This window comes from Oryzias melastigma, linkage group LG19, assembly GCF_002922805.2.
Source record: "Oryzias melastigma strain HK-1 linkage group LG19, ASM292280v2, whole genome shotgun sequence".
NCBI classification, from domain to species: domain Eukaryota; kingdom Metazoa; phylum Chordata; class Actinopteri; order Beloniformes; family Adrianichthyidae; genus Oryzias; species Oryzias melastigma.
The window spans coordinates 17,433,936-17,458,779 of NC_050530.1; the positions used below are offsets into that span (position 1 = coordinate 17,433,936).

Sequence of the window (24,844 nt, forward strand, 5' to 3'; positions counted from 1 at the left end):
AAGGTATGATATTATCAGTCTCATTATTTTACTAATACATGTTACAGTATGTGAACTGGATCAGATTAATATAGATATGTTAAAAACATATAGTAGGTTATTAATGTATTTCTAAACAAATGTGTCTAAATTGTAAACTGCATAAACTCAGATTTGAATTGACTTAAGAGGATCAAAAGAATTGAAAAGAATTGGAATTGGATCGATCCAGGCTCTCGTAGATCGAATCTTTTCTGAAAATTATTATCAATACCCAATCCTAATAGTTTATGCAGGGCAGCAATTGAAGTTCACCTCAGAGTTCTGGGAGGGAATGTTGGACCAGAAGGAAACCTCCATTGATGTCCTATCATTCCTTTTTTTAAACCATTTACCACTAGTTTATAGCCCTCACAACCCCAACAGAACATTAGCAGTGCAACAAAAATGGCAAGAGATCCAGCCATACAGTTTAGAGCATATGTGTCAAAGCCAAGGCCCGGGGGCCAGATCTGGGCGGCCGGGTAATTCTATCCGGCCCTCCAAATCATGTAATTTTATTGTTATTTATGGACGGATGTTATCTTGCGCTTATTTCCAACTCGTATAATTTTGACAAAACATATTTTTATGAAGAGTAAAATTTGGAAACTTATTTGAAGTTTAAGTTGATTCATTCAGGAATATTATTCCTGGCTATTTTTATTCATAGTAATGTTAAAAGTTACATTTTTGAAGTTTTAAAAATTTGGTTTTAGAGTGTTCTATAAATGTTTATCCTGTTCGGCCCGTGACCTAAGGTGTGTTTTGGATTTTGGCCTCCTGTGCGAATGAGTTTGACAGCCCTGGTTTAGAGCCACGTCCCAGCTCAGATGAGGAAAACAAAGACGTTCATGGATCAATTTGTCTGCAAGTGGATGTATCAGAATGGCACGCCCATTTCAGATGCTACATCATAACTAGGAGCTCTTGGATTTTTATCTACCCCTGATTCATCTCGATTTCGATGTTACCCTTTCAACTTTTTTTAATTTTCAACTTTTTTTTCAGTTTCAAATCTTAAAATTTCAGGTTTGAAACTAATGGCCCCGTTCTAGCTCGTGGGGACGGGGCTAACACAAAAGAAGAATCAAAATCGACGAGGGTAGTAACGTCAGTCCTGATGCATTCTGGGAGCTTGGAAAATTACAGTCAGAAAATGTCTGTAATGTCTGTACTATCATAGTCTTATGTTGTCCAAAGACAGGTGTAAAAAGCAGAGTTCACCTCCAAAATACTGTTCTAGCATGTTCAAAGAGCCGTTTTGTTGAGTCACATACATCAAAAACGTTGTTACGCTTGGATAATATAGCCAAGACCAAGAGATTCCAGTTGTCTGCTGTGGCTGACTGGTTGACATAGTTGCACTTAACCTTTTCTCATGTGGGAATTGTGAGTTTGACTCCATGGTAAACACAACGCTTTCTTCATGTTTTCTACCTTTTTCTTTTGCTGACAATAGCATCAGTACTATTTTTATTAATCTTAGTGTTTCTTTTCTGATCTTCCTCTTCTTCTTATATTTATTTTTACAATTATGCATGAAACTATTAAAAATATCAAAACACACTTTCTTTGCCTCAGACCAGGCGTGACAAACTCAATCGCACAAGGTGCCAAAATCCAAAACACACCTTTAGCAGGCCGAGCAGGATAAACATTTATTGAACACTAAAACTAAAAATTTTCAACTTTTTAACTTTTTAACATATTTATGACCTAGATATATAGCATTACCTATGATAATGCTAGTGTGAATGCTGTAAGCAGAATTTGTCCGCTGAAGATGCTAGTGCTGACAGCTGAAGATGCTAAAATTGACCGCAAAAACCACTGAAGCTGATAGCTCAAAATGCTGAAGATGATAGCCACTAAAATATTAGCTAAATGCCAAATTAACCTAGAAAAAAAACATAGGCTAGCCAAAACAGTGGCTGAAAAAATAGCTAAACTTCGAAAAAGCCTAAAAAAATGAAAAAAAAACTTAAATTATCCAAAACAGCTAGCATGTAGCCTAAATATTGGCTAAACTCCAAAACATCCTAAAAAAGCATAAATTAGCCAAAACAGCTAGCATGTAGCTGAAATATTAGCCAACTCCAAAATGGACAAAAAAATAAATAAAAAAAGCCAAAATTAGGCAAAACAACCCGCATGTAGAATAAATATTTGCTAAACTCCAAAACACCCTTAAAAAAATAAAGCCTAATTTAGCCAAAACAGCTTGGACGTACATGAAATATTAGCTAAACTCCAAATAGCCTAAAAAAAATCTTAGTAAATGCCAAAATAGTCCCAAAAGCTATCAGAATGCCAATTTTCAAAACTTTAAAACCTTAACTTTTTAACATAATTATGAATAATAAACGGCCGTCGGCCGCGTGCCCGCCAGGTGCCCGGACCAATCCCCGCGTCCCTCCTCCGGAGGGCCGGGGAGGGCTCAAAGCCTCCCCCTGCCCGGGGGAGCGCCTGGCGGGTGACCCCTTTCCCCTCCTCATTTCTGCGACGGACTGGCGACCTGTCCAGGGTGTACCCCGCCTTCGCCCATCAGCAGCTGGGATAGGCTCCAGCACCCCCGCGACCCCGAAAGGGACGAAGCGGTTAGGAAAATGGATGGATGGATGAATAATAAAAAGGCAGAAATATTATTCCAGAATAAATCAACTTAAACCTTAAATAACTTTCAATATTTTACTCTGCATAAAAATGTATTTTGTCAAAATTATACAAATTAGAAATAAGAACAAGATAACATTGAGCCGTTAATAACAATACAATAAAATGATCTGCAGGGCCGAATAGAATTACCTGGAGGACCGGATCAGGCCCCCGGGCCGTGACTTTCCCATGTGCCATGGATGATAAAGAAATGCATTTATGCAGTCATCACATTACAAGCCAACATGCTGTTACAGCAGAAGCATTTGGTTAATGTTTAAAAATTGTGAGAAATCCATGGATGAACAAATCTTTGGTTATAATCGGATGTCTATGTCCAGCACCGTGTAATAGGTCGCCCATGTTGAGGTACAAAAACAGTAAGGCAAGGCAAGTTTATTTGTATAGCACATTTCATGTACAGAGACAATTCAAAGTGCTTTACATAAAACATTAAAAGAAACAATCAAAAGAAATAGTAAAAATGTGATCATTAAAATAAAAGTAAAAGAAAGTAAAAAGATTTTAATTTAAAACAAGCATAGATAAACAGTGTGGACGTAAACTTTTGAATACATATTAATCGAATCAGCTGAGAACAGGTGAGTCTTTAACCTGGATTTAAATACACTGAGTGTTTCAGCAGATCTAAGGTTTTCTGGAAGTCTGTTCCAGATCTGTGGTGCATAGAAGCTGAATGCAGCTTCTCCATGTTTAGTTCTGACTCTAGGAACTGATAAAAGACCGGATCCAGATGACCGGAGAGGTCTGGCTGGTACATACTGGGTCAGGAGGTCAGTCATGTATTTTGGTGCTAAACCATTCAAAGCTTTATAAACCAGTAACAGAACTTTAAAGTCTATCCTCTGACAGACAGGTAACCAGTGTAAAGACCTCAGAACTGGACTGATGTGGTCTACTTTCTTGGTCCTTGTGAGAACCCGAGCAGCAGAGTTCTGAATAAGCTGCAGTTTCCTGATGGATTTTTTTGGTAGTCCTGTAAAAACACTGTTACAGTAATCAAGTCGACTAAAGATGAAAGCATGCACTAGTTTCTCCAGGTCCTGCTTAGACATCAGATCTTTAATCCTTGAGATATTTTTGAGATGATAATAGGCTGATTTAGTGACTGCCTTAATGTGTTTATCAAAATTTAGGTCTGTGTCTATCACTACACCCAAGTTTCTGGCCTGGTTGGTAGTTTTTAGTTGAATAGATTGAAGCTCTGTAGTGACGTCTAACCTTTTTTCTTTAGCCCCAAAGACAATAACCTCAGTTTTGTTTTTGTTTAATTGAAGTAAGTTGTGACACATCCAGTCATTAATGTCCTCAATGCATTTACCAAGAGCCTGTACAGGGCCTCGGTCTCCTGGTGTCAGTCTAATATATATCTGTGTGTCATCTGCATAGCTATGGTAACTAATGTTGTTGTTCTTTATAACCTGGGCCAGTGGGAGCATGTAGATGTTAAATAGAAGTGGTCCCAGGATGGAGCCTTGGGGCACTCCACATGTAATTTCTATTGGCTCAGAAGTGAAGTTACCAATTGACACAAAATATTTCCTGTTTTCTAAGTACGTTTTGAACCAGTTTAGTACTGGCCCAGTGAGACCCACCCAGTTTTCCAGTCGTCTGAGTAGTATTGCGTGGTCGACTGTATCAAACGCAGCACTGAGATCCAGTAAAACTAGCACTGACATATTTCCACTGTCTGTATTCAAACGTATGTCATTAGTCACTTTGGTCAGAGCCGTTTCAGTGCTGTGGTTCTGTCTGAAGCCGGACTGGAAGACATCATAGCAGTTGTTATTTATTAGGAATTCATTTAACTGATGGAAAACAGCTTTTTCAATGATCTTACTTAAAAATGGCAGGTTTGATATCGGTCTGTAGTTGTTCATTTGAGTTTTGTCTAGACTGTCCTTTTTTAGGAGAGGTTTGATTACAGCTGTTTTCAGTGGTTCTGGGAAAACACCAGATGTTAACGACAAGTTGACAATCTGGAGCAGGGCTGGTTCCAGGATCTTTGAAACTTTTTTGAAAAAGCTTGTGGGTAGAATATCCAGACAGCAGGAGGAGGAGTTCAGTTGACATAGAATGTCCTGCAGTTCTTTACTGTTTATGGGTTGAAACTGAGCCATTGGGTTTATACTGGTTTCTAGTGGATAGGGTTCATATCCTGAACTTGTAGTTGGTGAAACAATTGTTTGTCTAATGTTTATGATTTTGTCCCTGAAGAATTTGGCAAAGTCATTACAGGCTTTGGTGGAGTAAAGTTCTGGTGCTACTGACACAGGGGGTTTTGTCAACCTGTCGACTATATTAAATAAGGCCTGAGCATTATGGGAGTTTTTGGTAATAATGTCAGAAAAATAGGACTTCCTTGCGTTGCTCAGTTGTAAATTATAATAAGTGAAGTTTCTCTTTATAGATGTCATAATCTACCTGTAGTTCAGATTTTCTCCATCTGCGTTCAGATTTCTGACATTCTCTTTTTCCGTTCTTTACCAGAATGGAATTTCTCCATGGAGATTTTTTCCTACCAGAGATCACCTTCACCTTACTAGAAGCAATGCTATCCATGATATTTGCCATGTTGGAATTAAAGCTATTAACAAGCTCATTGACTGAATCCCCTGAGAGGGGAGGGGTCAGAGAGAAAATCTGATTGAACATCTCACTAGTATTTTCAGTTATATACCGTTTTGTGATCTCCTCCCTCAAAACATTTGTGTGTACTGGAATTGTGCTCTCACAGAAAACAGAGCAGTGATCAGACAGACCATAGTTATTTTAGTGTCAAATCAAATCAAATCAACTTTATTTATAAAAAATTGCTTCTCATATTGAGTAGCTCAAAGCACTTTACAATTAAAAAAACACAGAAAAACAAAAGTTCAAATTAAAACCCAACCCATCTTTCACCCTCCCCCTCCCCCCCAATAGCACTACATCCCATGACCCCACAAACAATGAATACTTTTTTTAGATAACTTCTGAGGAGCGTTTAGGCTTATCTCTGCTGTGAGGAAACAGTATTTGTTTTCGACGGGCGAGAGCCACGGCAACGACCACTGACAAGTTGACAAGCCCTGATATGATAAAACAACATAAAATATAAAAATACAAATAAAAATACAGAAATAATGTACAACATAAATTATAAAAAGAATAAATAGGTTAATCTAAAAGCAGCATTAAAAAGGTGAGTCTTGAGCCTCTTCTTAAAAACCTCTACGGTCTCTGCGGCCCTGAGACTCTCCGGCAGGCTGTTCCAGAGGCGAGGACCATAATGAGAAAACGAAGCTTCACCATGTGTTTTGGTCCTCACCTTAGGAACAACTAACAGGCCGGTGCCAGAAGACCTCAGGGTCCGCGAGGGTTCATACTTTAAAAGAAGATCACTTAAATAAGAAGGCCCAAGACCATAAAAACAGGTGTTGCTTTTCTAGGACATAGTTTCCAAAGAGCACCAGAAATTCAACAGAAATTCACCTCTGAGTTGTGGGCAGGACTGTTGGCGCAGAGAAACCCCGCCCCCTTCTTGTCCCTAAAACTTGAGAGCTCTCTGTATTCACCACGAATGCCCAAATCTAGGCCCTGAGAGCTGATTTACTCCATGTTTTCAAACCAACCGGCCATTGAAGCTCCTTATTCACTAAACACACCTGATTCAGGTAATCAACAGCAGATTCGGGCAGGATTTCTGGAAAACCAGCCCTCCGCTCTCCTGCTAGCTTACAGCACTACTGGTGCAATAAAAATGGATAGCCATTTGAGTGAGCAAGATGCCAGCTCGACGAGGGAAAAGAAATCTTGGATCAATTTGTCTACAAGAGTATGCATCAGAATGGAGCTTGTGGCATGCTTGTCGTATTTTCTAACAAATACAATCTTTTTCAGTGTTTTTTATTTGCATCTGATTTACAACAATTTGACTGAAAAATGACAGAGAACCATGTTATTACACTAAAAACACAATTTTCCTCTGAGAGGGTCTTTAATACCAGTTCTGGGTGTTAATGGCAACCAAGTTTTTTAGTGTTTTTAAAAAATATGATCTAAAATAGCTAGAAAGAGCATAAAAAAGTTTAGTTATTAGCTGGTTAAGCTAGCTCAGTTTCTTCTTTTCTCTTGTAAATGAGTGAGCTGACTTGTTGACATGCCAATCTTTGGTGTTTTTGGTTGATGTGAGGTGTTTTATAAATCTGTGGTCTGACACAGTTTCAGTTTGAAACTAGAATAACACCATACTTGCTCCAAATAGGAGTGAAAGCAGGAAATGCATGTGTTCATTTTGTTTTTGTGAGTTCAATATGAAATCAATTTTCAGCAAAAACGGAGCAAGCAGTGGTGTCCTGACGAAAAAACACAAACTTAGTTCAGCAGAATTTTACCTGGAAGAAGGTTCTAGTGAAAGTCAACATGTGCTATAATTAGATAATTAGATCTAAAAATAAAAAATAAAAAAGATAATTAGATTAAAAAAAAAAAAAAAAAAAAACATGTGCTATAATTAGGTGTTTTTATGTGATGTTCATTCAGGACATTCCGTTAAAGTTAAAATGAATACACATTTAATATTAAAATGAAATGAGCTGTTTATAGTTTAGGTTAAAGCTAGTACAACTAGAAAAGTTGCATTACCTGCGATAATGCTAGTGTGAATGCTTTTTGCTGAACCTGGTTGCTGAAAATGGTGAAGCAATTTACTCTGGTTGTTGAAGAGATTTGCTGGAAATGCAAAAGCTATTTGCAAAATGCAAAATTTGCTAAAAGACTGGAAATTTTGCAAAAGAACTATGAAAGAGCGCTGAAGTAGGGCTAAATTTCTGAAAAATTGTTAGTAAGTGTGCTTAAAAATCCTCCACACATACCAATTTGTCAGTGTTGGTTTATTGTTGTGATATAAATCCCAACTCCTCTCATAAATGCAAGATACTGCTGTTTTGGATCAGCGTAGTAAAAGAGCGTCTTTTGGCTTCTAAACGATTGCTAGGGTTTGTTTTTGCTTTATTTAATTCATCATCAAAAATATAAGATTATCCACAAAATGAATCTAGTAAAACAAGTATTCTTATTCATGTAAGTGTAGTCTATATTATATATGTTTATTCCTTCCAGATTAAATGTTCAAAATTAATGATTAAAACAAAACTAGCTATTTAATATTGAACTTTTAAATATTTTTTTTTTAATCTTTTATCTTTTTACAAAACCATGGGAGACCAACCCAGTGACATAACAGAAGAGAGCAGATGACCTGAAGACCAGACACTTAAATCCACTCAGGTTGATGAACTAAATGAACATCTTTACATGAATTTTCTAAACTCTGTTCAGGAAATATGTTTTAAAGTAACTATAAAAACATAGTTTTTTTTCCTCATTCTTTCTTCTTCTTCTAAATAAGGTGTAATATTATAGCGTGATCTCCACCTAGTGGTCAAACCTAAACGTCCTCCAGGAGAAGCAGAACAATGTTTCCAATGTTAATGATCTGAACATTTTAGTTAGAACTTCTCCTTTAGAGAATCCATGTAACTCTGGATGATATTAACAATCTCATTATTTCACTGATACATTTACAGGATGTGAACTGGATCAGATTAATATAAATATATTTAAAACATATAGTAGATTATTCATGTAGTTCTAAACAAATGTGTATAAATGTTTAAACTCTAAATTGAATTGAAGAATTGAAAAAATAAAATAAAACATCGGAATCGAATTGATCAAGGGTCTTGTGAATCGAATCATTCTGGAAATTGTTATCGATACCCAGCCCTAGCTACTAGCTTTTTCCAACTGTATTTTTTCTGATCCTGATACAAAATGATTCGTATAAAGAAATACTCAGAAATAGCGTAATTTTTTATACATATGTCGTACAGCATCAGAAAAAAACATCACAAGAACACATTCAAAAGAGAGTGGGTCTTTAATATTTCAGGACAATACCGGATGAAGCGTGCAGGAGAACCAGGATGACTGTAGAGACGTTTTGTAAAATATAAATCATGCTGAACTGAAACCCCAAAGAAATAAAAATAAAATCGAGGTTTAAAACAGGATCGTGGGGGGAAATGAATTGTTGGATCTCTAGTTGAGACGTCTGAAAGGATTGACAGTATGACAAGACGCCTTGTACCAGTTCTAAGAAGCGTGAGACAGTAAACGCCAGCAGACAGATAAAGGAAGGGTTTGGAACGGTCACCAGCAATGATTATCTCAGAAGGTAACGCACAAATGTCCTCTCCGATGAGTCACGTGACTTCAATACAGTTGTCTGTGGAAAAGTGATTTTTATTGTAACTTATGGAACAAAAACATTTTTTTTTAAAGTTCTGATCAAGCTTCCTGTGGAGCCAGCATAGGCTCCGCCCCCATTGTTCCACAGAGGAGCGTCCAGGGAGGAGCAGCAGGTCACTTCTTCTTGGTGGCACGTTTTCCCTCCCCCTTTTTGGGCGTCCCCTTCCCTCTCAGCTTCCTCAGACGCCGCATCTCCTCCTTGAAGTCCTCGTGCTCGTCTCTGTGGAGGAACGAAAGTTGAGTTGTTGAAACATCTGGAGAAGTCTATGTTCATGGTAATCCGAGTCCAGAAATGTCTGGAGAAGTGACAAAACTCAATTTAGGAGGCTGGATGCGTTCTGTGCAGGAGATTGACTGACAAGGTCTACAGCCAATCAGGACACAGAATTCGACTGCATTATTCGACTGCATCTGACAGCAGTTCTGATTGGAGCCGTCATTGGGTACTGGAAAAATCCAGGTATTTCCGTTAACTTTAAAGGTCATTTTTGCTTCGTTTTCATGGGGATCCCTCAGGGCTGAGGTTTAGGACCCCTTTCTATTTTCCCTGTATCTGCAAATGGTTTCCAGTCTTTAACCCTTTAACACTTGAGACGTCGTCGGTGACACTTAAACACAAAATCTTTAAACGTACTGTAACTTTTCAACCGTTGACATAATTCCAACAGATTCTGAAGGAGAATCAAAGAACATAAACACTGGAGTATAAGGGATAAAATCCTTTGTTTTTGTTGCTCTATAAATATTGAAAGTTCTTTAAGGTTTAAGTTGATTTCTTCTGGAATAACATTCCTGCCTTTTTATAATTCAGAATGATGTTAACCCTTGTGTTACCCAAGGCATGTTTACATTAAACGTGGGGTCATCTGGACCCATGAGATCCTGTCCACCTTTTGTTATGGGAGGGATCACACATCATTGTAATGGTGGGGTCATCTGGACCCCACAAGACAGCATGAGGGTTAAAAAAGTTACAATTTTTAAGTTTAAAAATTGGCATTCTGCTAGTTTTTTTAAGCTATTTTGGCATTTACTACGATTTTTTAGGCTATTTTGGAGTTTAGCTAATATTTCAGCTGGCTATCAGCTTCAGTGTTTTTATCTATCAATTTCAGCATCTTCATCGGCGAAATTCAGCTTCCAGCATTCACACTAGTATTATTGCAAGTAATGTTATATATCTAGTTCATAATTATGTTATAAAGTTATGGTTCTAAAGTTTCAAAATGTAGTTTTAGAGTGTTCAATAAATGTTTATCCTGTCCGGCCTGCGACCTAAGGTGCCGGTCCCACTGGCTTTCACTCCATATCACAGCTGGAGCACAAAAATGTCATCCTCGTGGTTCAGACGCTGTTAGCAGTGGACTGGCAGTACAACAGCTGAGATGTGGCCGCAGAATCGACATGAATACACGCGGTATAAAATCTGGCCGCCGTTACACGTGGAAAGAATTTTTAACTGCACAAAAATTGAGACCGCGGGTGAGTGTGTGTGGTACCAGCGGTACAGCTGTGAAGTGGCCGTGGAACAGCAGTGCTGCAGCAGTTTCAATGTGAGATCGGGACATGGAGCGGACGCCGGCACACGGGCTTGGATGACAAAATTTTGCGTTCGTGCACGGCTGTAGCACGGCCGCTTCCCCGGCATGTCAGCGTTTGTACCACTGCTTACAGCGTCTGTTTAGCGGCTGAGCGTGGGAGGACGCACTTACACCCGATAAAGCTGTGCTCTGGCAGTGGAGCGGCAGATGAGTACCAGTGGAGTGGAGTCTGGCGTCTGTATCACTGATAATCCACAAACATGCATAAAGTTAGCACGTCTAAGCGCGTGTGGCAGATTTTCCCAAGTTTTTACCCGTGATATGGCCGTCAAATCCTGTGGGACCTGGGCCTAAGGTGTGTTTTGGATTTTGGTCCCTTGTGCGACTGAGTTTGACGCGCCTGAATTAGAGGGTTCCAAACTGGATTCAGAGTGGACAGTTCTAATACAATCAGCGGTGAGTTTGGGTTTCATTTCCTGGATGAAGTTTCCATCAAGCTTTTAGATCAACCACGGCTGTTTGTGTGGAGGTGGGGCTTCCATACCTGAACAGACCCATGTAGCGGAGCTTCTGGGTCATGGCGTAGTAGATCTTGTGCTGCGGGTACCAGTCGTACACCTCCTTCCTCTTAGCCATTGGAGGCTCCTGGAACAACTGGACCACCTTCAGCGACTTGGCGTCTGTGGGATGGGCAACTTCCCCGAAGATTCGGGAGCTGAGTCTCGCCATCCGCAGGGCGTAGTTGGACAAACCTGCCATGACTGTGGAGATGGGGGGGACAGGGGAACCATTAGGATAATCCCAGAGAGGAAAAATAGAGTCACTAACCTTTGTTTTTAATTTAAAAAAAGGATTAGGTAAAACGTCAGAAGTTGGATTAAAAACAAAGTGGAAGCGGTAAAATAAAAGCTCCAAACCGTTACTTCCTAATCATTTCATTCTAATTCAGACTTTTCCAAAAGGAAAAATGTTTATTTTGAAGTTTTTGGAAGTTCCTTTCTGCATGGAATCTGGTCAAACTCATTCGATCAGTTCTCTGCTGAAAACCAGATTTCCCCTTTAATCTCACCCCTAAACCTCCAAATCAGAGGCCAACTTCAGTGTTCTATTTTGCAAACAGGACAAACATTATTTTGAGGGCTTTTCCACTCAATAGTTTGGCTGCTGCTCAAAATAAAGTTTTAGCTGATGGCTGGCGCCCCCTGCAGGATGTGCTTCCTTCAGCATTAAAACGGACAGAATGAAGAGCCAAAACCCTCAGGCCCAACACAATATTGATGTATATGAGAACTGGACTGAGTGACCCCCCCTTCTCGTTGAATCCCATTTTCATCAACATTCCGTTTGAAGCCTATCCAGAATCATTATAAAGTGGAGAGTGAGGTTACAGGGAGAAGAGATAAAGAAGGTGGAGGAGTTTAAGTATTTAGGGTCAACAGTACAGAGTAATGGAGAGTGTGGAAAAGAAGTGAAGAGGAGAGTGCAAGCAGGTTGGAATGGGTGGAGAAAAGTGTCAGGTGTGATGTGTGACAGAAGAGTTTCAGCACAAATGAAAGGAAAGGTGTACAAGACTGTGGTGAGACCAGCCATGTTGTTTGGACTAGAAACAGTGGGACTGAAGAAAAGACAGGAAGCAGAGCTGGAGGTAGCAGAGATGAAGATGCTGAGGTTCTCTTTGGGAGTGACCAGGATGGATAGGATCAGGAATGAATACATCAGAGGGACAGCACATGTTAGAGGTTTTGGAGATAAAGTCAGAGAGGCCAGACTGAGATGGTTTGGATATGTTCAGAGGAGAGACAGTGAATATATTGGTAGAAGGATGCTGAGTCTAGAGCTGCAGGAAAGAGGTCTAGAGGAAGACCAAAGAGGAGGTTTATGGATGCAGTGAATGAAGACATGAAGGTGGCTGGTGTTAGAGTGGAGGATGCTGAAGACAGGCTTAGATGGAGGAAACTGATTCGCTGTGGCGACCCCTGAAGGGAAAAGCCCAAAGGAAAAGAAGGTGTCTATTTTTTGGGAACGAACAAAAGAAAAGTATAAAAAGAAACTGGCATTTCTCAAAATGGGATTTTTTTAAATGTTTTTATTTTTTACGTTTAGTAGAGGACAAATTAGCTAAAAAGCTAGCTCATTGCTTAGTTACTAGCTGAACTCCAAATTAGCATAAAATTCCTCAGTAAATTAAATCAGCCAAAAATGTTAACATGTTGCTAAAATAAAACTTTAACATTAAATTAGCCTAAAAACTCAGGTAGATAAAAAATTGCCAAATATATTTGCATATTGCTAAAATATTAGCTAAACTCCAAATTAGTATAAACATTTAATTAGAGGGTAAATTAACAAAAAAACTGAACTCCTAAATACCCTAAAATTCCTCCGTAAACTAAATTGGTCAAAATGTTAGCCTGTTGCTAAAATAGAAGCTAAATTTGAAATTATTCCAAAAAAACTTCAGTAGATAATAAATTAGCCGAAAACATTAGTATGTTGCTAAATTATTAGCTAAACTCCAAATTAGCATAAAATTCCTCATTAAACTAAATTAGTCAAAAATGTTTGTTTGTTCATAAAATAGAAGCTAGACTCTAAATAGCCTAAAAACCCCAGTAAATAACAAATTAGCTAAAACGTTAGCATGTTGCTAAAATAAAGGCTAATCTCCAAATTTTTTAAAATTACTATTTAATTTTTCTTCAGCCAGAGAGCCACCATGGAGGCATAAAAGAGCCACATGTGGTTCTGGAGCTGCAGGTTGCAGACCTCTGAGCTAGACCGTGTGAAACTCAACATTAAAGAACAAAGAAAACAAAGATATGCACCACTTCCTTTCCTTGTCCTTTTGGTTTATCCCGTCTGGAGAACAAGGAGATCAGTGAAAATGGTATCAGTGTGTTTTCAGTTCGATAAATGAACATTTCTATGGTGCGCCTTTACTTGGAGATGTAGACAAACACACAGTATTTTAAACTGCCACACCTCTGGAACAAGCCGGACTGGCTTCAACTTAGTTAAGTTCAGAGAAAGTTGGGTTCAATCTTCAACAAATGCTACAAAACTGCATTCAACTCAACTACAAGGACCCTCACTTTAAATTAAGTCAAAGAAATAAGGAAAAATTGATTAAAAAAAAGAGTGGAACCATGGAATCAGCAGTCTCTGAAGGCTACATGTAGACTAAATGTTGTAAAATAATAAACTCAAAAATATATAAATAAATATGTTACTATAAAATCAAAGTTGAATTTTGCTAGATAAATAAATAAAAACAATGAATTCCCAGCCTCGCTGGAGCCTGGAGAGGAACGGCAGCAGGATAGTGGACAAAAATATCCAAAATCTTCCATCAAACAAATACTAATGAACGTGTGTTTTTCTACTTTGACTATTAAACACCAATATACTCATGTACAAATACTATTATAATCTGTGTCTACTATTGTTGATCATTGAGGCCCAATGGATAGCAGGATTACAATAAACATGGAGAACTATGGGGCGGAGCCAAAAACACAGCAATCAACCAAAACTAGGATCAGCACTACAATATGTATTGTGATACATTTGTCATGATATGTGTCCAGATGTAGACAGTATCAGACGATCTTTCTATTTTTAAATTATGACTTCAGAATTATCTAGATATTAAAATATTTTCACATTGGTAATTTAGTAAAATACATGTTTAATGATGAGGGCATTAAAATGCAACTGTATCTCATAAACAAACTGCTTTTACCCACAAATTCTTGATGCTTTTATTTTGTAAATTCAGAAAATATTTTAGTGGAAAACAAAAGTAAGACTGAACTACATTAATGCTCATAAATCATTAATTAAACATCCCCATGGCAATATTTTAAAGTGATACAATTATTGCCAGATGAAGTCATGCAACATCTTCTGAACAAGACTTCAACATTTTTGCCAGCGACGATAAGATTTAGGCTCTTAAAGTAGCTAGCTACGAGCTAGCAAAACAATGCAGCAACGTGCATCTTGATCGAACATTTTACGTGTTTCCTACATGAATTTCCATCAGTTTTTGTGCAGGTTGAACGTGAATATGTGTGATTAACATCCGCTATGTTTAAAAACATGAAACATTAATAAAAACATCGAAGAACCAAACTAGCATGTCTCTCGTTAGTTGCTAGCACCCACTTTAGCCTAAACTTTAGCACACAGTTCACGGTTCCCAGCCTGATTTCTCTCTATTAAAATGTGATTCCTGTCCTGTGATGATTCCTCTCCATCGGATTATTTTGTTGTCAAGGTTTTTGAAGTCGAGTGTAAAACACTGCGTCTCCTTTTGTTACTTTTTCAGACCTCTGTCATTCATTACTCGAGAAGACTCGATTCATAATGATGGTGCATGTCTGTCATGCCGTATGTCACGTGACTTCCAAGCAAGAAAAACACACCGGGGAGGAGGAGGAGGAGGAGCAGGAGCTCGGATTTAAAGTCACAGCTGTCAACAAGCTTTTGCCTTCTCGCTCTTGTCGCTTTTCGTGGAAGATCGCAATAAAACCATCTCTCAAAAATGACAGATCGTCAGCTTTGGAGATCGTAAGACGGTTTTATATCGTCATATCGCCCAGCCCTAAACAGAAGTGGACGAAGAGAAGTCCTCCCTTTCCCAAGAAATCTCTCAACTACAAGAGGAATCAAGGGAAGGACGACAAACTCAAACACAACAAAAAAGGCTCCACGAAAAAGATCAAACAACTCCAGGAGCAGGTGGACGAACTAACAGAAAAGACGAAGAAAAAAAATCATACAGTGGTTGTCTGAGTTTTTTCAAAAGGTCTAGCAAAAAAGATGAGGTATCCTGACCACCACGGAGGAGGTCTTTAGAGAAAAGACTCAAGACCTCTTTTGAATGAGCCTTTAGCTGAACTGTAGGAACTTTTTGGAAATGTGTTTTATGTATTTAGTTACTTCACTTTTTAATCAGTTAAATTTGTCTGTTTTTATTCTTAGTTTTATTTTGTTTTGTGGACTTTTAGCTGTACTTAGGTTCCTTGTTTTCACTGAGCGGTCCGGACCAGACCAGTCCCCTCTTGGCCGGTGTAGAATGGTCCTGGCATTTCACGTGAGCGTTTCCATTGAGCGTTGGAACATCAAAGCCCATGCGGGGTGTAGACTGATGACGTAGCTGCGTGTCAAAACAGTGCAACTACAGCGAAAGAGAATCCGACTCAGACATCAAAGGAAAATGAAGAAGGTAACTGTGGAGGATCATTATAATCTGGAGAACAATGTAAGTAATTCTTGATGCTTGCATAACTCTTGGCTTTTGCGTGCGTAGTTCTTGATTTGTGTGTAACTGCAGTTTTTTGTGTGCACAATATGCTCTTTGTATGTAACGTTTAAAGATTTGTGTGTATACTTAGTGTCAGGCTGTTGTAATGTCAATTTATGCATACCGTGTATAAATTATATTTTGCTTTGTTTTTTTTTTTTCATTTCAGAATTTTTGTACTTATGAACAAGAGAGAGATTATTATTATTTTTTTTTTTAAATCAGAAACGAATCGATCCAGGCTCTTGTGAATGGAATCTAATAGTTCCTGGAAGCCATTATCGATACCCAGCCCTAAAGTATACATTCCTTTCATGGGGGAAATGTAGCTCAAATCTGTTTATTCTAAAGCAGAAAACACCAAACTGAACTGACATGATTCCAATCCATGATTCAATACAGGAGATGAAAAAGAAAAGCGCCTGACTCAATGAGGTTCATCACTAGAGATGACACACAGGCTTTTTACTATTGTCCAAGATACGTCAAGAGCCACTCCATATTGGACTGGTATAAAAACAATAAGACATGGTTTAGCAGACACGGTAAAATCACCGAAAAGGAAACACTGAGCATCAGAAAAATAATTCCTAGACCAGGTAAAAATGTTTTTGCACAAAGTACAACAAATAAACGACATTTCAAACTTTTCTATAAATAAATAGGTTATTATATAGGAAACCCAATGCATGGTTGTGATTTTATTCTTATTTACACATAGAATAAGATTTACACAAACTGTAGGACTCCTCATCTGTGTTTATAAACGGATCAGTGGGTAGCCGGCATCGCCGTAGACCGCTAGCGCCTGTTGTACATGTACCGGTCTGCGCCCGGATCACCGCGATGCAATCTGGGCTGACTGTGAATAGTGCAGGGCGGTCGACAGCCCCGTCGGTCCTTATGATCCCGCAGATGGAAGAGAGCTTAGTGGGCTCTCCATCCACAGAGAGGAGCAGCGAGGTCCAGCCGGCACCAGCTTTAAAGCACGCAGCGGCCGGGGCTTACTATACAGCCGGAGCAGGTCGCAATGCAACGCCAATGGGTATATTCATTTGTCAACGCTGGGCTGAAGGCTCCCGTTCTACAAGTGGATCCATCCAGCCTCCATCAGAAGGACCAATGCGACAGCAGACAGGCAGTCTTTCATACGACAGATTTCCACCAGACGGGGATTCAGCGCTGATGGACTCTTCTCTACTGAGGAAATCCTGGTTAGTTTATTTTTCTCCACTTAGTAATCTGATTACCAGCGTGTCGTCAGGTCTAATCTGGGGTCTAACACACATACGAATACCACCATCATCCTCCATAAAACATAAAGATCAGTGGTCCTGACAGAAAACATGGAAACAGAGTCTAATGCTGCCATTGATTCTGAATAGACGACAAGATCAGCCTAAACGTTCATTATTGAGAGTAAACTCACTCAGATCTTGTTCAAATGTTTTCTAGAAGTTCTCCTTTATCAGCTGACAGCAATCATTTGCTAGTGAAAAGTCACATTCTAGTTTTTCCAGATCTGTTTGTACTATTGTAACACAGCAGTAAACAGACATCTAAACCATTCCAATATGGCGTCCGACTTTTGCATACGCAACAAGCTAGCATGTCATCTCTGGTGATATAGAACTCATTGGTCTGACTGTTCTCTTTTACATCCCATCTCATGGATGCAGCAGAGGATTTCACCTGCCATCCAGCTTCACTACATCTGCAGTCGTTCTAGGAGCTAAACTGGACCTCCTGGGTAACTCCTCATCCTATCTAAGCACGTAAACAAAACAGAAGGATGTCAACAACTCGAGCTGACGTTAGAGGCCGACTCTACGGCAGAAAATGACGGAACCGAGAGAGACTTCACCGGCACCACGAGAACCAGTGAGGAGAGAAAAGAAGGAGACCCGCGCGCGCGCAAAGCCCCGCTGTGAACGGAGCATGCTCAGTACCTCACCCGAACCTCCCGCCGCTGCCACGGACACGCGGGGCTTTCTCTGACAGAGAACCAGAGCCCGGACACCCGAACCCCACGACGCGCTTCACTGTCACCTTCACTAACGCGCTTCCGGTCACAAACTCTAACGCGCATGCTCGGTTCCTTCCTCTCGCTATCAACAAACTCCGCGCTGTGTTTACCGCCACCTGCTGGCTGCCTCCAGAAAGACACTGAGCAAAAACATGGACAAAATATTCATAATCCAACAACTGATTATTACTGAACATTTTTTAGCATAAAATTACGACATTTTCCCTTCTTAAACGTTTTTATTTCTTTATCTTTTAACCTTCATTTTACCAGGAAATCCCATTGAGATTAGATCCCTTTTTCAAGGGAAACATGAGCTGAAAGGCATCAACACAAGAAAATAAAATACAGTTAAACAATAAAGCAGAAATAAAATACAATTGCAATAAAATACAATTGAAATGAAAAGTATGACAATAATTAGAGGTCAATTTAATTAAAAAGTGAAACAATTTTGATGTATTTCATTGCAAAAAGCGATCCCTAACAACTGCTGTGAAAGAGAAGACCAGAGATGAATGATGAAGAACACACCAAAAAATCCATTTATTCCTTTTTTTTTAAATTTATTTCGAGCTTGAGCATACACATATATATACTTACAAGTATACAAAACACACATTTAACCACTATATTCTAAGTGCTAATACTTAGAATTTGCTATAGATGTCATCAAGATCAGGCAGAACTGTTGGCTGAGAGTCCTGAACGAGCAGAGAGACCAGAAGATCGATGAACTCGAGAAACGGCAGAACAACGGAACCAGCAACCTGCTAGCCGCCAGATTAAAGATCAAAGCCCTGTCACATGCAGATGCAGCAACACCAACAACTCTGAAGAGCACAGCGAGCGGGAAAACTAAGTCTACAGGGAATAACATGGAGACCTGCTGCCTCCTTCCCAGGAAAAGAGAGTGAGATAAACCAGCGATTATCACAAGTATTGTGAGTCAAAAACACAAACTGGGTTTATTGAGGGCTGCACGGTGGCGCAAGTGGTTAGCGCTCTCGCCTCACAGCGAGAAGGCCCCGGTTCGAATCCCGGCTGGGACCTTTCTGTGTGGAGTTTGCATGTTCTCCCTGTGCATGCGTGGGTTTTCACCGGGGACTCCGGCTTCCTCCCACCGTCCAAAAACATGCTTCATAGGTTAATTGGTGACTCTAAATTGCCCCTAGGTGTGAATGTGAGAGTGAATGTGTGTGTGATTGAGGCCCTGAGACAGACTGGCGACCTGTCCAGGGTGAACCCCGCCTTCGCCCATCAGTAGCCGGGATAGGCTCCGGCACCCCCGCGACCCCGGAAGGGACAAAGCGGTCAAGAAGATGAATGGATGGATGGATGGATGGGTTTATTGAAACAAGCATAGAAACCAAAGCAGCAGAAGTGTACATGAGGGACAACCTGGAAACACAGATGTTGTTTAGAGATCAGATTTATTTAATTTAAAAAGCTCTACAAAAATATCAGGAATTATTTTTCCATGTCTGGGTTCATGAGTGATTCATTAATTCAGTGATTCTCCCAGTACAGCAGGAGTGTCAAACTTCATCACACAGGAGGCCAAAATCCAAAACTCCCCTTAGGTCACGGGCCGAAGAGGATAAACATTGAACACACTAAAACTACATTTTTAAAACTTTAAAACTGTAACTTTTTAGCATAACTATGAACTAGATATATAGAATTACCTGTGATAATGTTAGTGTGAATGCTGGAAGCTGAATTGTGCTAAAGATGTTAGCTGAAAACGCTGAAGCTGACAGGCAGCTAAATTATTAGCTAAAAGCCAAATAAGCATAAAAAGCAAACAAACAAAAAAACTTAGGTTAGTTTCAGCCAGCATGTAGCTGAAAAAATAGCAAAATTTCAAAATATCAAAAAAAAAAGAAAAAAAAAAAACAGAAAAAAAGCCCAAATTAGCCAAACAGCCAGCATGTAGCTAAAATATTAAATACTAAGCAAAAAAAAAAAAAAATGCCAAACAGGGTTTATCCTTTGGGTAACTTGTTTGGTTGCAACAGGTCAGTTGGAAGCTGACTCCATTCTTAGCCCAGGTTAGAAAAATGCCAAAAATGGGGCGGGGCTATTGGAGCTGGTGTGGTGCCAAGGCACCTGGGACACACATTCTGGCAGGAGGAACATACCTTGGTTGGTCCCACACCTGCCCAGCTGAGGGTTTGCAGGACTGAAAGGGACCCGTGTCTGAGAGTGGTAAAAATGCTGCTAGCATCATAGCTAATTAAGGCTAACGTATTAAGCCTATAATTCCTAGTGAAAAGGTCATTAAATCCATCAACAGGATGGAGTTCTCTAGATATAATGCAACTGCACTCAACCTCTAACTTCTAAGTCCACTGGAAAGTCGTGTAAGTCAACAGATATTTGATAACTGAAGGGAACACACCTACGAGCCATGCTAAAGCTAATGACCAAGTGTTACAGAATCTTCTTCTTCTTGTGTGGTTTCATGGCGATTGGCACACAGCTTTAAGGTGCATTTCCGCAACCTAGTGGTATGGAGTCTGGGTCAGAATGTCAACCCACTAATTCCCCTATATTTTATTAATTACATTTGTCTGCTTCAAAAAAGAAATTAAAAATGGATAACTATTGGTGTTGCTCAAAATTTCTGTTATTTCCCATTTTATTCCTTTCTCTTCGATACGTCCCTTCATCAATTGTCTCTGAACAGAGAACTTCCCACAAACCATCACTGCATGCTCTATTGTTTCCAGAGCAACACAAAAATCACATTTACATGTACCTTGTTTCCCAATCTCAAAGAGATCATAATTTAATTGAGTGTGACCAAACCTAAGTCTAGACACAATTTTACTCTCCAGTCTATTTTGTCAAACATACCCTATCTTTCCAACAGCCCTCTGCATCCTGTAATACCACCTTCCTTTAGTATCACCCTCCCATCTTTTTTGCCATTTGTCAAAGATGTTTCCCTTCACCAGACGTTTCACCTCTTTTTTGTTAACAGCAATATTTATATATACATTTGGCGTTTCTGCTGCTTGTTTTGCATGTCTGTCTGCTAATTCATTTCCTTTAATTCCTATGAGAGCTGGTATCCACAGAAATGCAACAGAGTCCTACTGATTGTAAACTGTACAACGTCTGTCCTATCTCCATTAAAATATCAGATCTGCTATCTGAAAAACTGTTTTTAATGCTTGTCAGTGATGCACTTGAATCTGAGCATATAAGGGTCTTTAGCGGTTTGATCCCCTTAATCCACTGTAGAGACAATAATATAGCGATCAGTGTAAACAGCGTTACAGAATCAACGATGGGCGGGGCTTTTATACTGGAGCTCAGAGCATGATGACGTGAAACTTATTGGACTTACACCAGTTGATCAATCACATAATTCAACTGTAATACCCCATTTCAACCTGTAGGGAGCAGCACACAGGCGGTTTTTGACTATATTTTCATGAATTTAAGAAGTTTATTTTAATTCCCTCAAAAAATTGGCAACAACCAACAGACAGCACTTTTAAAGCCACATTATAGAGGCCAACAGCAAAAAAGATGTTTGGTAACCCTTTAAAAAGTTTTGTTAAGTTTTAAAAAATGTAGTTCAATGAATGTTTCTCCTGTTTGGCTGGTGACCTAAGGTGCATTTTGGATTTTGGCCCCCTGTACGATTGAGTTTGACATCCCGGTACTAGAGCTTCAAGAAGCATTTGACTGGAGTGAATCAATGGGATTAAAAGGCTTCAGTGCTTCATGAAGCTTCATCTGCTCATCACTGTTGGGCCCATAAAGGAGGCCCACTGAACCCATTTCAAATGAAGATTACAAACAGCAAAGAAAAGCCAAAGCATATATGACATTGACTCAAAAGGAAAGCAAACCAAACTGAAATATGGTGGGGATCAAACAATTGACTCAAACGGGGGGGCACAAACACTACACAGCTTATCATGGCCTTACAGAAACATGAAATTAAATCAGTCAAACAAAGTTCATGTTTACTCTAAAGAAGCTGAATTGATGAGTGGCTAAAGTTGAGCTCAGTAAATTAACCAAAAACTGAAATGACAATCCAAACCCCCCCTCTTCCTTGGTCGCTGGTGGTCAGGTCCTCCCAATGAGCTTCAACATAAAAGCAGCTCCACCTTCAGTACCTGTTTGGACCAGAAAGAGCTCCACGGGTGCAGGAACTCAACAGGTAACTCTAACAGCATCAAATCAAATAAGTTAATATTGTTGTGTGAAATAAGACAAATAGTGTGTGTTACTGAGGTACCATGATTACTGCTGAAGATTTAATATCAAAATGACTTTAAGTGAGTTTGGAGCTTATAGTAGCTTTGAGAGAAAAATCAGTTTTGTTAATGTAACCCAGGGGTGTGAAAGTCAATCGCACAAGGGGCAAAAAATCCAAAACACACCTTATGTCACGGGCCGAACAGGATAAACATTTATTCAACACTCTAAAACTACATATTGAAAGATGTAACTTTTTAACATTATTTTGAACTAGATATATAGCATTAACTGTGATAATGCTAGTGTGAATGCTGTAAGCTGAATTTGGCTGCTGAAGATGCCTTGTGCTGATAGCTGAAGATGAAAATGCTGAAGTTGATAGCCAACTAAAATATTAGCTATATGCCAAACTAGCCTAAAAAAACAGCAAGCATGTAACTGAAAATGAGCAGAACTTCAAACTAACCTGAAAATAAAAGAGAAAAAAAATCCCAAATTAGCCAAAACACATGGTGTAAATATTAGTCTAACTCCAAAACAGGCTAAAAAACTTTTGAAAAAGCCTAAATTAGCCAAAATGGCTAGTATGTAGCTGAAATATTTGCTAAATTCCAAAATGGACTACCAAAAAGCCCAAATCAGCCAAACGGCTAGCATGTAACTGAAAAATGGCTCAGCTTCAAAGTAGCCTAAAAAAAGAAAAAAGTCCTAAATTATCCGAAACAGCTAGCATGTGGCTGAAATATTAGCTAAACTCCAAAATAGCCTAAAAATATCCTTAGTAAATGCCAAAATAGTCCAAAAAGCTAGTTAGAATGCCAATTATTAAAACATTAAAACTTTAACTTTTTAACATGATTATGAAAAATAGAAAGGCAGTAATGATACAAGTTAGAAATGAGCACAAGATAACATCAGATCATTCATAACAATAAAATAAAATGATCTGTAGGGCTGAACTTTGATCCATGTGCTATAACCCCAAAGGACCAAATTTTTCTCACAGACTAGGTGGACCACATTTCTGATGTTTCTTTTACACTGATGACACTCTGGGTTAATGTGCTGAGGGAAATGGAGGTGAGTATCAGCTGTCTTTACCTGTATTGAGGATGATTAACCCTTTCTTGTCTTATTTTTAATTCCAGGGACCTGTTGATGTGGCTAGCTGTCAGACCATGAAGAGCAAACCTCTCAGAATTGTGTCACAGACATATGGATATGTCTTTCTGTTCTTGGCTGGGTGCCTTTTGACCACCCTGTTCAACAGCCAGCAGGTTGAGGTAAAGAACACAGTAAAAGCAAACTTTAGCATGTACTAGAGGACATCCTAGAAAAGGACATGCAAGAATGTGGCAGAAACTCAAACACTTGTAATATTATCATAAACTTGACAGAAACAACTAAACATAAGATGACATGACTAACATGTTAACGGTTGAAAACTTAAAATAAATCAAAGAACGGAAACACTGGAACTCCGGTGTAAAGACATGTTAGGGAAAACCCAAACAATAAGAATCATTTTTAGTAGTTTTGGTAGAAGTCCTTTCTACAAGTGTCTTTGAAGGACATCATCATGTATTCATCATCGGCCTATCAAAGATAACTAAAGAGAGTTGGGATTGAAGCCAATCAAATGAAACATAATATTTTTTATTAGACAATTGCTCAAATAAATACTTTTACACTGTCCAACTGTTCTTCCAGAGTCAGAATAAACCCACCACCATTTCCCTGGCGGTTCCTGTCAAACCTGACAAACTGAAGACCTTTCCACCTTCCCATCAACAGCCCTCAAAGGAAGCTGTTGAAATGGACTTCCTGAAAAACTTGATTGCTTGGCCTTCAACTCCACTTCTACCTATAAACCTTTCTTGGAATGACACCAGTGATCCAGCACACAGCAGCTTCACTGTTCTCCCAAAGAGAGGAGGAGGCCAGTGGCGTGTTGGAGATGAGCTGGAGGTTTTAATACAGATCTATAACTTCCAAGGTAAGCCAAAGAAATCTGGAGGAGATGTCCTGCTGGCCCGGCTGCACAGTCCCAGTCTCCTGGCAGGTGTGGCAGGAAAAGTGGTGGACCATCTCAACGGCAGCTACTCGGCTCTGTTCCCTTTACTCTGGGAAGGAAATGTGCAAGTAGAGGTAATTCTAGAACAAGAAATGTGTCTATTCAGTCTGTTTGCGCTTGTTCGTTTTCTACAAGGTGGGTCTTCTGCCTGTAGTTCTCATTTACATTGACCTTAAAGGGTAACCAAACCCTAAATCAACTTTTTTGTCTGTTGACCTCTATAAATGAGACTTTAAAAGTGCTGTCTGTTGGTCATTGACATATTTTGACAAATCAAAATCAACTTGTTCAATTGTTGAAAATATAGTCAAAACCATCTGTGTGCTGCCCCCTACAGGTTGAATTGAGGTATTACCGTTGAATTTTGTGATTGGTCAAACCATTTAAGTTTCAGAAGTCTGACATCAGGATCTGCAGCTCCAGTAATGATAACAGTCCTGCTCCCCAGCCCCGCCCCTCTGACTGGATTGTTGGGGCTGCTGGGAGAGGTAGTCTTCAAAGAGCTGACTTCTGACATTAATATTACTAATACGCCTTTTTACATAAATAAAATGGCAAAATAAATTATATTTGTTGATCAGAGCATTTAACACTGGAACTGCATATACAAGTTTAACCCAGCAAATTCAGGGTTCTTTTCCTTCAGTAATTCAAAAAATATGTTTTTACTACTCAAC

The 24,844-nt window shown here is 39.2% G+C and overlaps 2 protein-coding genes across 3 annotated transcripts in view; one reads left to right on the top strand and one right to left on the bottom strand.

Annotated features, from left to right (window-relative positions):
- Positions 1-8,601: 8,601 nt before the first annotated feature.
- mrps33 (mitochondrial ribosomal protein S33) lies at positions 8,602-17,948 on the bottom strand. 2 transcript variants are annotated; one of them, XM_024285153.1, is made up of 3 exons: positions 17,795-17,948; positions 11,077-11,293; positions 8,602-9,211 (listed from the first exon to the last, which is right to left on the bottom strand). In XM_024285153.1, the coding sequence occupies exons 2-3, from the start codon at positions 11,289-11,291 to the stop codon at positions 9,106-9,108; spliced, it is 321 nt and encodes a 106-aa protein (XP_024140921.1). In that variant the 5' UTR covers positions 11,292-11,293; positions 17,795-17,948; the 3' UTR covers positions 8,602-9,105. The 2 variants fall into 2 exon arrangements, with proteins under 2 accessions (XP_024140921.1, XP_024140922.1); XM_024285154.2 differs by having other exon boundaries at positions 17,790-17,936.
- Positions 17,949-21,956: 4,008 nt separating this feature from the next.
- Positions 21,957-24,844, top strand: part of LOC112154299 (NXPE family member 3) — a 6,819-nt gene continuing 3,931 nt past the window's right edge. Inside the window, exons 1-3 of the mRNA XM_024285152.1 lie at positions 21,957-22,052; positions 23,242-23,376; positions 23,804-24,241. Coding sequence (XP_024140920.1) covers positions 21,972-22,052; positions 23,242-23,376; positions 23,804-24,241 — 654 coding nt within the window. The 5' untranslated portion in view covers positions 21,957-21,971. The remainder of the gene's footprint in view (positions 22,053-23,241; positions 23,377-23,803; positions 24,242-24,844) is intronic.